This window comes from Podarcis muralis, chromosome 12, assembly GCF_964188315.1.
Source record: "Podarcis muralis chromosome 12, rPodMur119.hap1.1, whole genome shotgun sequence".
In the NCBI taxonomy this organism is placed as follows: domain Eukaryota; kingdom Metazoa; phylum Chordata; class Lepidosauria; order Squamata; family Lacertidae; genus Podarcis; species Podarcis muralis.
In genome coordinates, this window is record NC_135666.1 from 48,600,222 (window position 1) to 48,615,159 (window position 14,938).

The 14,938-nt window shown below is 48.0% G+C and overlaps 1 protein-coding gene and 1 non-coding gene across 2 annotated transcripts in view; one reads left to right on the forward strand and one right to left on the reverse strand.

The window, feature by feature from the left end:
• Window positions 1-2,764: 2,764 nt before the first annotated feature.
• TRNAR-ACG (transfer RNA arginine (anticodon ACG)) lies at window positions 2,765-2,837 on the reverse strand. The gene has a single exon. It is a non-coding gene; the product is annotated as a tRNA-Arg (tRNA).
• A 270-nt stretch (window positions 2,838-3,107) lies between these two features.
• SACM1L (SAC1 like phosphatidylinositide phosphatase) overlaps window positions 3,108-14,938 on the forward strand; it is a 38,138-nt gene continuing 26,307 nt past the window's right edge. Inside the window, exon 1 of the mRNA XM_028749892.2 lies at window positions 3,108-3,368. Coding sequence (XP_028605725.1) covers window positions 3,331-3,368 — 38 coding nt within the window. The 5' untranslated portion in view covers window positions 3,108-3,330. The remainder of the gene's footprint in view (window positions 3,369-14,938) is intronic.

The following is a 14,938-nucleotide window of genomic DNA, read 5'->3' on the forward strand; positions in this document are numbered from 1 at the left end:
CACAAGCGCTAATAAATGAACAGCAAAATGAGTTAAAGCAAACGAACCACCTGTCCAAATTAAACTCACACACACAATCAAAATACTAACTAAAAACAAACTGCATTTCCAAACAGCCATCAACATAAAACCAAGTCTTTAAAAAGTGTTATTTCTAATGAACATTGTAGATGACATATCATCATTATTATTATTGCTAATAGTAGTAGTGGTACCCCACCCATCTCTGGTTGATCTCCTTCAGTTCAACAAGTTGAATTTGCTTACTACTCTCCTTCTAAGGAGTGAAAGCTGACATAATAGGTCCACAGTGAGGGCCACAGACTGTTCAGCTGTGGGAGCTAACCCATAAAATAGATGTCAACAGAACTGTTATTACATGGAAAGAAAGTTACCTATAACAGGAATGGATTTCATCAGATTATTTTGTCCACTGTAACTTTGTGGCGGTAGTCAGTGGCATGCTAAGTGCACACACTGCACATTTTCTGGCGATTCCCTGCGTGGGGCTTTCACTGATAGGTTTGCACTAATAACCATGCACGCCATACACACATAAGCAGAAATACAAGACGCTCATGTCACTTGCAGCATCTGCTCACTGTTGGTCCCAACATTCATCAAGGGGACCTGTGTAGGGTGAGTACAACTTGATGCTGTTTTGAGGCTCCTTGGCCACCTATGCCCAAAGGTCCCTTTTCAGGATCCTGCAGTCTCTCCTGGGACAACATGGGCTCCTCCTGTGGTTGTCGCTGTTGCTGCTGCTCACCATTCTCATGGTCCCTGTACTGTGTGTACAAAGGTGCAACAAGGTGGGAGGGGGAGGGGTGGTTCAGTGTCTATAAATTGCTGTCAAAGCAAGCCCTAATGGCATTTTCGCTTTGCACACAGTGCACTTCTGCTAAGAGGAACACCCTTTTGCAAAACACACACACACCCCATTGCAGCAACCACTAGCAAACATTGTGCAAAGAAAACTGCAATGACTGTTGTGCAAACAGGCCCTGGCTAAAAAGCCCTTGAGCTTTCTGAGGGTTGGTTTTCCATCTGTATGGCCTCTGAGCCAGTGACCTGCTCCCAGCCTCCTGTCTGCCCTAGTTAAACCAGCTCAGCCTCAAGTGGCTTCCACTTGGATCTTCTCAGCAGTATGCTCTGCACAAAACTCTATTTGTGTTTCTCTATCTATATCTGAACCATGTATCTTAGGACCTACTGAGCTACTGCTTATTAACAGTGAACTCCAGGCGTTCTGCAAGCATTTGATCAAGGGCACCCACAAAGCTATGGGTGCTGTGAGAGATTTTTGTGGGGAATGTCCAGAAAACCTTCAGGCCTTTGGGTGTGCTCTGCATGGGACATCCACAAAGACAGGACTCCTTTGGGGCAAGCATAGAGATTCATGTGCATTCCTGAAAATAACACAAGACGACACTGCCAGCTTCCACAATCTTCTCCTGGGTGCCATCTTTGGAGTGCAGGTCTTGAGGTTCCTAAGAACGTACATCTCCTGCAAAACCACATTCTCTTACTACTGTTAGGCCCTAAAAAGTTTTGTAGAAAGGAGGTTTGTCTCAGAATCCAAGAGTTATAGACGAAACAAGACACACAGAAAACACATTTCACCCCACAGTTCTGCACCAATCCACAGAGTGCTACTTAAAGATCTGGGTCTTTGCTGACTTCTTCAGTGTCTTCAGTCCACGCCCAGGCTCCTTCTCCTGCCCGGCTGTTATAAGGGTGGCACAGCAGGAAATCTCAGATGTGCAGCCAACATGAGGCACTTTAGGAAGCTGAAAACTGCTGGAAAATTTATTGTCATCCCCCCTCCCCAATGCCAAGCCTCCAACAGTGGAAGAACTACCCCTATACAGTGGTACCTCGGGTTAAGTACTTAATTCATTCCGGAGGTCCGTTCTTAACCTGAAACTGTTCTTAACCTGAAGCACCATTTTAGCTAATAGGGCCTCCTACTGCCGCTGCGCCGCTGGAGCACGATTTCTGTTCTTATCCTGAAGCAAAGTTCTTAACCTGAAGCACTATTTCTGGGTTAGCGGAGTCTGTAACCTGAAGCGTATGTAACCTGAAGCGTATGTAACCCGAGGTACCACTGTATAAAGACGGGTGGTACTCATAAACTAATAGTGCAATGTAGTAGTTAATACAGTGGTCATAGTTTTGAGAAAATTCTCACATTGCAATTTGCAAAACCTGCACTTTGGGCAAAAGTTAATAGCTTTATTTTGGATCGGAATTTTGGTATATCACACAGTACAATAAAAAGTCATGGGAGTGTGGAGAGTGTGCATATGAACTTAACAGTGCTTAGTTAATATTTTACCATCGTTAATATTGTTTTATGGATTACAAATGCAGTATTGCTTTGCTAATCATATGACTGTTGCTTTAATTGTGATGTTTCAGCTTAATTTTTGTTGTTGCTTTGTTATCAGTGTTTATAGATTGCAATTGTTTGACTGATTATTTGTTAATTCGTCTATGCTGTATTTCTGATGTTCTATTATGTTATATAAGTGCTATAATGACGCTGTTATTTATTCCTTGTAAGCCGCTTTGGGATTAATTTGAATGAAAAGCGGCATAGAAAGGTCAAATCAAACAAAAACAAATGCACCAGGAGTTTCGGGACTGCAGTTGCGACAGTGGATCTGCAGCCAACTGAATCAGAAAGCGTTGAGAATTTTGCGATCCCATTGCTCAAAACTCTAACCTGAATTAATTAAGCAGTAGGGGGGAAAAATACGGCCGAGCCAGCCAGGAGTCGAACCTAGAATCTTCTGATCCGTAGTCAGACGCGTTATCCATTGCGCCACTGGCCCCGCTGGTGAATAGCGCTTCTCTGCCCATATTCTAAATTCATCCGCCACTCCTTCTCAACTGGATGGGCGGGGGGATAGCCAGCCAATCAAAACCCTCCCAGGCGCCTTCACTTTGGCCAGTAGCCAGCGAGAAGCGCTTTTTTTTATTATTTATGTGGAGGCGGAGCCCAAGCGAATCTCGCGGCCAATCCGGGCTCGGGCTGCGTTCGGCGTCGCCCGCAGCTCGCGCCTTAGCAGCGTCACAATTCCGAGCTCCCGCCCGCCCTCTCCCCCCCTCCCTCTCCGCGAGCGTAAGGCCGGCGTGGCCTTGAGAGGCGGCCTCCTCCAATCAGCCGCCGCCTTCGCCCGACGCCGAAATGCTTTCCGAGTAGCTTTGTCCCGAGCGGCGCTCCGTCCCGAAAGGCCCAAGCGCGTCAGGTGAGAGGTGAGGCGAGAGTCCTGGACGCGGAGGAGCCGGGCGGCACTTCAGAGGCGAGCGGCTGAGGGGGCAGCCATGGCGGCGGCGGCAGGAGCCTACGAGAACTTGAAGCTGTGAGTGGACGGAGGGAGGGAGAGGGCGGGAAAAAAACCCTCCCTGCAGTGCAGACCACCCCGTCCCAATGGCAGACCCGCAGTGCCCACCACCCGCCGGCCTCTCCTCGCTATCATCGTCCTCCTCCTCCTCCCCTTCCGTGGCCATTTTCCGAGCTTCCCTCCTCGGCGGCCCCTCTTTCCGGCGACGCCCCAAATTGTCCCCCCGCTTTGCACAGGCAAAACAGTTCCTTCCACTCGCCTCATCTTCCCTGTCGCTTCATTTCCCCGCCAAAAATTTCTTCTGACGCGACCAGACCAGCTTGGGTTATTTTTCCATTTCCGACCCCTCTCACCCCATGTTGCTTAAATAACAACAGCAGCAGCAGTTTTATTGTTCGTACCCCGCCCCTCCGACTGGGTCGCCCCAGCCACACTGGGCAGCTTCCAACACACACACACACAGAGTATATTAATAAAACATTGCACATCACATCATTGCGCATCTTCTAAAGGTTATATAGTTGCTCATCTCATTGAGGGCGTTTCCACAGGGTCACATTGCCTTTCCTACATTTTTCTTCTCAGTGGGTATTCCACCCCCCCTCTCCACAACACCAACATTTATCCCTTTTTTTCTGGTGCGGTTTTTCCTCCAGAGAGTTCATAGAACCGTAGAGTTGGAAGGGACTGTGTGAGGGTCCTCAATCCCTTGCAATTTAGGATTTTTTTTTTCCATTTTACAACCCTGATATTGAGTCTCATGCTCCACCCCACTGAACTATCCTCAGCCTATAGGTTGTGTGCAAGGTCTCATCCACTTTTTTTTTACCTTCGGCAAGAACTCTGTGAATAGGTGAGGCTGAGGAGAAGGTGTTTGGCCCAAGGTCACCCAGAGAGTTTCATGGCTGACACGACTAAACAACAACAACAACAACAAACATCCCAGGCCTCTAATCTGACCCTCAGATTGCTAATCGCACACCTGCTCTTCTCACCCTGGGTCCTGCACCTGAATAATATGTACTCTGATTAACAACTAGGCTGCAGCATCTTGGGGACTAACTAACTACTTCCCGGTAGAAATGAGTTGCTTACTGTATTTTATTTTATTTTTTGAATGCCTATTCTGCCTGTTTCTCCAAGGAGAAGCGAGGTGGGTAAGACAGTTAAAAAAAAAAAAGAATAGTAAAGCAAACATAATTCCTTACAAATATGGAGGCTCTTCCATGTAAAAATTTACATTGTGTAAGAAATAGTAATTTCAGGGTTTTGTTGTCTGTCCTCTCGTTGCAATGCATACAGTTCCTGGAAATTCTTCCATAGAAGCAGCTTCTTGGTTTACCTAAACTCTCCACTTTCACTCTGCGTGTCCATTCTTTGTTTTCTCCTGTCATTGTTTCTTTGCAAATGTGATTCTGCCTTTACTGTGTCTCCTGAAAAGTAGAACAACCTCTGCCAGTCTTTCTAGTAATCGTATTATTCATAATGAAGTTAAAAGGGGTCTCAGTTGCATTCTTTCTAGCACTATAGCCTGCAGGAACAAGATAACCAATGTCTGAAGTGAAGGTTAGCCTAGCAAAATGAGAAATGCCAGGGAAGGGAACATAAGGTTCTGGGCGGAAAGATGACTCAGGACACTCCAGGGAGATTCTTTTGTAAACATCTTTAGTGTTGGTTAAAAGAGATCTAGCATCCTCATCTTAAAACATATCTACATGGAAAGAAGACCTATGAAATTAGTGGAACTTTCTTCTAAATATGCACAATTAGAAGGTTAGAGTTTAAATTCTCAGGTATACCGATGCTGTTACATTTAATTTCCGCAGTCTTCTGTGTGTTTAATAATTAAGTGCCTAATCACTATGGGGATCGTTCAAAATCGAACTCTGTTCCTGGGTCGTCTTTTGTATTACTTCATGATAATAATAGGTGGTTGTGTTTTCAAATAGGCCTTTCAAGGACTTTGGGGATTGCAAAATTTCCTGCAACTTCCACTGGGATTAGAAGAGGATTTTAAAGTCACTTTTTCTGTTGGCATTTAATTCTTGTGTAACCTGATATATGTTTCAGTTGTGACATTATCTGATCAAGTGGTAGGCGCATGCAGGCCTCTTCTTGCATGTGTCCTTAGTTTAATTTCAACAAGCTAATTCAATTGTTCCTTGGCTATCCTGCTTTTCTTTAGAGCAGGGATGTGAAATCTGGTGCCCTCAACCCCTGTCATCCCAGGCCAATGACATCTGGAGGACACCGGCTTCCCCGTCCCTGATTTTAGAGTGCCAACATTAAAGCAAAGTGTAGAAAGATTGTTTCATTGTTGCAGTACCCCTGACCAGCTACAGGTTCCTCAGGAATGATATTTACTGTTTTTATTTTCTCAAGCCATGCTTGCATTCTGCTGTGAAATATTTCAAGAGAACATGTAGATTAATCAATTGATGGGCTGCTTTGTGGAGCAGAAATGAGGATGAGAGCATGCAAAAAAATATGCAAGTGCCCACCTAGCTGCTATTAGTTTAACAATGAAGCTTATAACTAAGACAGTTCAGTAGGACACATTAATAAAACCAAACAGCAGCGACCTACTTACTTATTAAAAATAGTTATACTGTATACTGTTTAATAACTAAAGTCTTTTGTATTTAAATAGTAGGCATGCAAATAAAGAGAAACTTACAGAAACAGAATTAACTGTTGGAAAACCAGTAATATGAAAATTTGAAAGTACTGCAGTCAGTTATTATAAGTATGTTATGTACATATGGATGAATGTCAGTGATAAAGGTATTGTCTTAATATGGAATTTTTATCTTATGACCTTCACTTTTTGAACGATATTCAAGAGATTTTACCTTTGACTCTTAGTTGGAACCCCAAGGACAACCCAAACAATTGCAGGTTTTGTGTTTGAAATGTGAGCAGATCAATTATAGTAATGTAGGCTGACATATAGAAAAAGGCATTCTTTTGATCACGGTATATTTGACAGGCAGCATCTCAACTTTAATAAAATCAGATGAATAGCGAGCGAGAACATGCAGAAATGATTTTTTTCTCTTTAAAGAAAGCTGTTGCTGCTTTGCTTTAAAAAATGGTTAGTTATGTTAAGAGGGATACTTAGAAGGGTTATGCAATTGAAAATTATTTGATTGGGACATGAGGCAACTTGAAGCACAGAGCAGCATAAGTAGAACTGAAATGTAACATTTTATACAATTTGCAGAATCACCTCTGTTCAGGGTTCTGCATAAATGTTAGTGTAATGTGGCCTGTCTGCTCTCATTCTCGTTTTAGTTTGAGGATAATGTCAAGATGGATGGGTGATGCACTGCTCAGCACAGTATGTGTGCCTTTTTTTTTATTCTTCTCTCGACAATCTGTGGTTGCTGGCATTGAGTAGCTTCCTGTATTAGAATAATATTAAGCATTTATGATGGAAATATGTACATTACTGAAATCAAGGTTGGAGCAGTGAAACTGTATAAAGGAATTCTGAAATGATAGTGGATGCTGAATGCAATGCTAACTTTAGATGCCATTAGAGCATCAAATACTAAGTGCATAATGTCTTTCCCCCTAATTGGAAAAAGAGCAAGGTGCTTTTGCAGAGAAGACTTACATCTGCAAATCCCAAATGAGTATTAAGTATTCAGTAAGGTCTTTCTCTGAATTGTCTACCCGTTCTGTGAAATGGTTGCAAGTGAGAAAATAATATATGGATTTTGTGATTTGAAATGCTTGGCAGCCTATGAAACTAAACCATAAAACTAAACAAGACCTCATTGCAAGTTCTTTATCTCAAATATAAACTGGCTCATCTAGGTAACTCAAGATTGAATAACTTTGAGTTTCATTTTTAAAGAACATGTTTGCCCCTGTTGTTATATTGCTAAAAGAAACAAATGTTGATTTTTGTTTTTGTTTTAAAGCAAGCCTTTGTTGGTATTTTGTTATTTTTATTTATTTATTTAACTTACTAGTTGTTGCTGGATAACTTTGGAGATAGATTCATTTAGACAGATAGAGTGGAAAGGCAGAAAAGGGCCATAACCTGGAAATTTAGGTGAAGTGTGAAGGAAGAGGAGAACTAGGCATGAAGTACATGAAGGCGCAAAGAAATACCAAGTCAAGGTTGCACTAGGGAGACAGGATATCCTCTTTTGCTGCTACATTTTTATAAACATTGGTTGGTATTGCAAAACTGTGATAAGTGCAAACTTTGAAGGATGGCTATAGTTCTATTCTTGTATTGTTTCAGAAGTTGCACATTTGGCTTTAAATGCAAGCTGAATCAAATTTATAGCAGTAGCATTCAAGGGCAATGAGAAACAAGGCCTCTCCATTCCTTCATTGCCTTTGTTAATAAAATAAAGAAATGCACAGCTTTGGAATCAAAGCACCATGATCATACAGGCAACAATAAGAAAATACTACGAAATAGTTGGAAGATACAGACACTGGGGAATTCAGTTGTCTCCTGTGCCATCTAGATGGACAACAACTGTAGACTGATATGCAAAGGAAGTTACAAAGGTGGACCAATTTGAACTTATTTTGTTTTCCAGGCAGGTGCTATAATGAGCCATGCCAGGAGTTAAACTCCTGTGGCAAGTTAATGAACCCAGAGAGTGATTGCAGTACAATTGATTGAGAAAATAACTATGAAGATTTTAAAGAGAGTTTGTAAATGCCCTGTGTTATGCTAATTGATCATTAGTTAGGAGGGTTATGTGGTTTTGGAGTTTGGGTGATCAGGCTGGGAGAGAGAGCAGTGAGCCAAACTTTAGGATTCCTGGGAATGTGACGTTCTCTTCTAAGTAAGGAGTCATGAGACTCTCTGTTGCTCTATTATGTTTTTGGTGAGGATAAGAGAGATGGAGTGTAAAGCATTTTGTATGTCAAAGTCCCTGAGAAATTCCGTATTAATCCATCCAGTCATAGTGTGTTGCAATCAAAGAACAAAGCAGATGGAACGTGCGTTTGCTCGTACACAATCATTTTATTTGATGATGCCAGCATTAAACGATGTGCATTTCTGAATTGGTTGGCATGGCTAAACATTGGATAAGATGCTCTTATGCCTAATAACACCATAAGCAGCACTTGTCTTTTCATAGCAACAGTTCCAGTGCTAGACTGTAAGCAAGGGATGTGTGCAGGAATTAGCCCTAAGCTGTACTGCACCTATAGAAATAGGATCTGAACATGGAACAGTCTTAATACTCAAAGTCGTTGAAGAGGCTTCAGTCTTTAGACCCACCAGCCAGTTTCAGATTTTAGTTTATACTTCTTTAAAAGGTAAAGGTACCCCTGTCCGTACGGGCCAGTCGTGTCCGACTCTAGGGTTGTGCGCCCATCTCACTTAAGAGGCCGGGGGCCAGCGCTGTCCGGAGACACTTCTGGGTCACGTGGCCAGTGTGACGAAGCTGCTCTGGTGAGCCAGCACCAGCGCAGCACACGGAAACGCCGTTTACCTTCCCACTATAAAGCGGTACCTATTTATCTACTTGCACTTAGGGGTGCTTTCGAACTGCTAGGTGGGCAGGAGCTGGGACCGAACGATGGGAGCTCACCCCGCCACGGGGATTCGAACCGCTCACCTTTCGATCGGCAAGCCCTAGGCGCTGAGGTTTTACCCACAGCGCCACCCGCGTCCCAGTTTATACTTCTTTAGTGCTTTTTTAATGTAAGATGCTCTACAGGTTTTTCTCATTCTTCTTTGTACTGTACTGTATCTCTATTTGATAGCCTGTCTAAAGTTCTAGCAATATCTGTTACCTTAGACTAAGGAATGGAAAAAGGCAGTACGAGGGGGAAATTAACATTTCTGAGCTTCCAAGATTTCAAACCTTGCTGCTGTGAAAACAGTGTGTGGAGTCAGGTGGCTGAAACACCAAGCAGCAAGGGGCCCTACCCATTTTCCAGCTGATAAGCATGGAAATGGCTTACCTATTTTAGTGGCCCTGCTCAGAGATCCTCCCTATTGTCAGTCCTTAGTTTTGAGTGCCTTGTAATTGGCCTCTGCCAGCATAATGGATGACTGCATCTGAGGCTTGCGCTCCCTTTCTCTCCTCTCACCCTGTTTTGCCAATCTCACTGCTTAACAGTGCATAGATATCTTGTCCCTTCTCCTAAATCAGCTGCTCATAGACAGCTTTCCCCCACTTCTTATCTTGCATTGCTCTGTTTGAAGCTGTCAAGTTGTTTTGCTAATAAAAAATATGGGCTCCCATATGCTTTCCTTGCTGAAAATGAAAGTGAATTGGTTGCTCTTTCCTTTTGCTGGATAGCTGCCATTTGCTGTGAATATGGAAATGTGATTCCATTGTTTGATCTCGCATCATTTGCACGTCATGCGTGTCTGTGCCTAATAATAATAATAATAATAATAATAATTTATTATTTGTACCCCGCCCATCTGGCTGGGTTTCCCCAGCCACTCTGGGCGGCTTCCAACAAAGATAAAAAAATACACTAAAATGTCACATATTAAAAACTTCCCTGAACAGGGCTGCCTTCAGATGTCTTCTGAATGTCAGGTAGTTGTTTATCGCTTTGACATCTGATGGGAGGGCGTTCCACAGGGCGGGTGCCACTACCGAAAAGGCCCTCTGCCTGGTTCCCTGTAACTTGACCTCTCGTAGTGAGGGAACCGCCAGAAGGCCCTCGGAGCTGGACCTCAGTGTCCGGGCAGAACGATGGGGGTGGAGACGCTCCTTCAGATATACTGGACCAAGGCCGTTTAGGGCTTTAAAGGTCAGCACCAACACTTTGAATTGTGCTCGGAAACTTACTGGGAGCCAATGTAGGTCTTTCAAGACCGGTGTTATATGGTCTCGGCGGCCGCACCCAGTCACCAGTCTAGCTGCCGCATTCTGGATTAGTTGTAGTTTCCGGGTCACCTTCAAAGGTAGCCCCACGTAGAGCGCATTGCAGTAGTCCAAGCGGGAGATAACCAGAGCATGTACCACTCTGGCGAGACAGTCCGCAGGCAGATAGGGTCTCAGCCTACGTACCAGATGGAGCTGGTAAACAGCTGCCCTGGATACAGATTTGACCTGTGCCTCCATGGACAGCTGTGAGTCCAAAATGACTCCCAGGCTGCGCACCTGGTCCTTCAGGGGCACAGTTACCCCATTCAGGACCAGGGAATCCTCCACACCTGCCCGCCTCCTGTCCCCCAAAAACAGTACTTCTGTCTTGTCGGGATTCAACCTCAATCTGTTAGCCGCCATCCATCCTCCAACCGCCTCCAGGCACTCACACAGGACCTTCACCGCCTTCACTGGTTCTGATTTAAAAGAGAGGTAGAGCTGGGTATCATCCGCATACTGATGAACACCCAGCCCAAACCTCCTGATGATCTCTCCCAGTGGCTGCATGTAAATGTTGAAAAGCATGGGGGAGAGGACAGAGCCCTGAGGCACCCCACAAGTGAGGGCCCAGGGGTCTGAACACTCATCCCCCACCACCACTTTCTGAACACGGCCCAGGAGGAAGGAGCGGAACCACTGTATGACAGTGCCCCCAGCTCCCAGCCCCTCAAGACGGTCCAGAAGGATGTTATGGTCGATGGTATCAAACGCCGCTGAGAGATCCAGCAGAACTAGGAAACAGCTCTCACCTTTGTCCCTAGCCCGCCGGAGATCATCAACCAGTGCGACCAAGGCAGTTTCAGTCCCATGATGAGGCCTGAATCCCGACTGGAAGGGATCCAAATGGTCCGCTTCTTCCAGGCGTGCCTGGAGTTGTTCAGCAACCACTCGCTCAATCACCTTGCCCAAGAATGGAAGATTTGAGACTGGGCGATAATTGGCCATCGTGGCCGCATCTAAAGATGGTTTTTTAAGAAGCGGTTTAATAACCGCCTCTTTCAGCGGGTCTGGGAAGGCTCCCTCACGGAGGGAAGCATTCACCACCCCACGAAGCCCATCGCCCAGTCCTTCCCGGCTAGCTTTTATAAGCCAGGATGGGCAAGGATCCAGGAGACAGGTGGTTGGCTTCACTCGTCCAAGCAGCCTGTCCACATCCTCGGAGGTAACAGGTTGGAATTGATCCCACACAACTTGACTAGACAGGACTCTAGCACTCTCCCGCCCCGGCCCTGCTCCCACGGTGGAGTCTACCTCTTCCCGAATCTGAGCGATTTTATCTGCAAAAAACTTTGCAAAATCATTGCAGGAGATCATGAGGCCCATACTGGGCCCAGATGTCGCAGGTGGTTCCGCTAAATTGTGAACCACCTGAAAAAGTCTCCTGCTGCTGTTTTCTGCAGATGCAATAGAGGCGGCGAAGAAGGTCTTCTTCGCCGTCGCTATCGCCACTTGGTAGGCTCGACGTTGAGCTCTAACCTGTGTCCGGTCAGATTCGGAATGGGTTATCCGCCACCGGCGCTCTAGCCGTCTCAACGATTGTTTCATTGCCCTCAGATCCGTGGAGAACCACGGGGCTCTCCGGGCTCCATGCAATCGGAGAGGGCGCTTTGGAGCCAAACAGTCAATAGCCCTGGTTAACTCCACATTCCAGCGGGCCACCAGGGAATCGGCTGAAAGGCCATCAACATGGGATAAAGCATCCCCTACCACTCTCTGGAAACCATTTGGATCCATTAAGTGGCGGGGGCGGACCATCCGAATTGGTCCCACCTCCCTGCAGAGGGGATGGGTCGCGGAGAAGTCCAGTTGCACCAGGAAGTGATCTGACCATGGCACTTCTTTCGTTTCGCTTTTACTTAGTGTCAGATCACCAACATCCATAGAGGTAAACACCAGGTCCAAGGCATGTCCGCGGCTATGGGTTGGGCCAGAGTTATTCAGGGACAGCCCCATGGAGGCCATGCTTTCCACGAAGTCCCGAGCAGCCCCTTGTAAGGTCGTGTCGGCATGGATGTTAAAATCCCCTAGGACAACCAAGCTAGGTGTCTCCAGGAGGACATCCGCCACGACCTGAAGCAGCTCGGGCAGGGAATCCTTGGTGCAGCGGGGAGGTCGGTACACCAGTAGGAATCCTGTACTGCCCCTATTGCCCAACTTCCAGAACATGCACTCGGAAAACTGGGTCTTCCCAATAGGACGCCTGGTGCAAACTAATGACTTCCTAAAAATCACTGCAACCCCCCCTCCCCGCCCACATGACCTGGGTTGCTGTGCGTAAGAGAAACCTGGTGGACAAGCAGCGGCAAGGACAGGCCCATCCGCTTCATCCAACCAAGTCTCTGTCACACATGCCAGGTCAAATCCTCCATCCATGATCAAGTCATGGATGGCAGTGGTCTTATGAATCATTGACCTGGCATTGCACAGCAGCACCTTCAGGTCATGTGGGTATCCCTTGCTGATTCTAGTATCCATCCGGTCAGGACCAGACCCGGAGGCAGGGATAGTCCTCAGACAACGACTAAACCTGCCTCCTCTGTAATGACATGGTCTGGTCTTAGCGTAACTCCTCCTCCTACCCGTGATCACTGAGATCGGTTGTCCCAGTGCATCTTCCCCTGTGGAACATGCCCCAGCCATTTTGTTGGCTGGGGCCCACTCCCCGGCAGCCCTGACCCCTCCCCTTAAGAACAAGATAACACCTTAAAAAAAACAACCAATAAAACAATACAACAAAAAACAGCAAAAATTACAAAAACATAAAATCAAACAGATTCCCAGGCCCAGTAAACATCCATCCCACCCCCACCCCCCCCACTTACAAAAAATTCAAAGGAATTTAAAAACAACAACAACAACAAAAAAAAAACATTTTAAAAGCACTCTGCACCCCTCCAGCAGTAACAGCAACTGTTCTAGTGATGCCCGTCAGGCCCTCTGCAGCAGAGCGCAGCAGTCCTTATGGAGAGGCTTCAGGCCCCACCCCAGGCCAGATGGTGAGTGGCAGGAAGGAGCAGGGCCCTCAGACACTCACAGGAGAGTCCTCCTGGGCAGCAGAGCGCAGCAGTCCTTATGGAGAGGCTTCAGGCCCCGCCCCGGGCCAGATGGTGAGTGGCAGGAAGGAGCAGGGCCCTCAGACACTCACAGGAGAGTCCTCCTGGGCAGCAGAGCGCAGCAGTCCTTATGGAGAGGCTTCAGGCCCCGCCCCGGGCCAGATGGTGAGTGGCAGGAAGGAGCAGGGCCCTCAGACACTCACAGGAGAGTCCTCCTGGGCAGCAGAGCGCAGCAGTCCTTATGGAGAGGCTTCAGGCCCCGCCCCGGGCCAGATGGTGAGTGGCAGGAAGGAGCAGGGCCCTCAGACACTCACAGGAGAGTCCTCCTGGGCAGCAGAGCGCAGCAGTCCTTATGGAGAGGCTTCAGGCCCCACCCCAGGCCAGATGGTGAGTGGCAGGAAGGAGCAGGGCCCTCAGACACTCACAGGAGAGTCCTCCTGGGCAGCAGAGCGCAGCAGTCCTTATGGAGAGGCTTCAGGCCCCGCCCCGGGCCAGATGGTGAGTGGCAGGAAGGAGCAGGGCCCTCAGACACTCACAGGAGAGTCCTCCTGGGCAGCAGAGCGCAGCAGTCCTTATGGAGAGGCTTCAGGCCCCGCCCCGGGCCAGATGGTGAGTGGCAGGAAGGAGCAGGGCCCTCAGACACTCACAGGAGAGTCCTCCTGGGCAGCAGAGCGCAGCAGTCCTTATGGAGAGGCTTCAGGCCCCACCCCGGGCCAGATGGTGAGTGGCAGGAAGGAGCAGGGCCCTCAGACACTCACAGGAGAGTCCTCCTGGGCAGCAGAGCGCAGCAGTCCTTATGGAGAGGCTTCAGGCCCCGCCCCGGGCCAGATGGTGAGTGGCAGGAAGGAGCAGGGCCCTCAGACACTCACAGGAGAGTCCTCCTGGGCAGCAGAGCGCAGCAGTCCTTATGGAGAGGCTTCAGGCCCCGCCCCGGGCCAGATGGTGAGTGGCAGGAAGGAGCAGGGCCCTCAGACACTCACAGGAGAGTCCTCCTGGGCAGCAGAGCGCAGCAGTCCTTATGGAGAGGCTTCAGGCCCCGCCCCGGGCCAGATGGTGAGTGGCAGGAAGGAGCAGGGCCCTCAGACACTCACAGGAGAGTCCTCCTGGGCAGCAGAGCGCAGCAGTCCTTATGGAGAGGCTTCAGGCCCCGCCCCGGGCCAGATGGTGAGTGGCAGGAAGGAGCAGGGCCCTCAGACACTCACAGGAGAGTCCTCCTGGGCAGCAGAGCGCAGCAGTCCTTATGGAGAGGCTTCAGGCCCCGCCCCGGGCCAGATGGTGAGTGGCAGGAAGGAGCAGGGCCCTCAGACACTCACAGGAGAGTCCTCCTGGGCAGCAGAGCGCAGCAGTCCTTATGGAGAGGCTTCAGGCCCCGCCCCGGGCCAGATGGTGAGTGGCAGGAAGGAGCAGGGCCCTCAGACACTCACAGGAGAGTCCTCCTGGGCAGCAGAGCGCAGCAGTCCTTATGGAGAGGCTTCAGGCCCCGCCCCGGGCCAGATGGTGAGTGGCAGGAAGGAGCAGGGCCCTCAGACACTCACAGGAGAGTCCTCCTGGGCAGCAGAGCGCAGCAGTCCTTATGGAGAGGCTTCAGGCCCCACCCCAGGCCAGATGGTGAGTGGCAGGAAGGAGCAGGGCCCTCAGACACTCACAGGAGAGTGAGTGT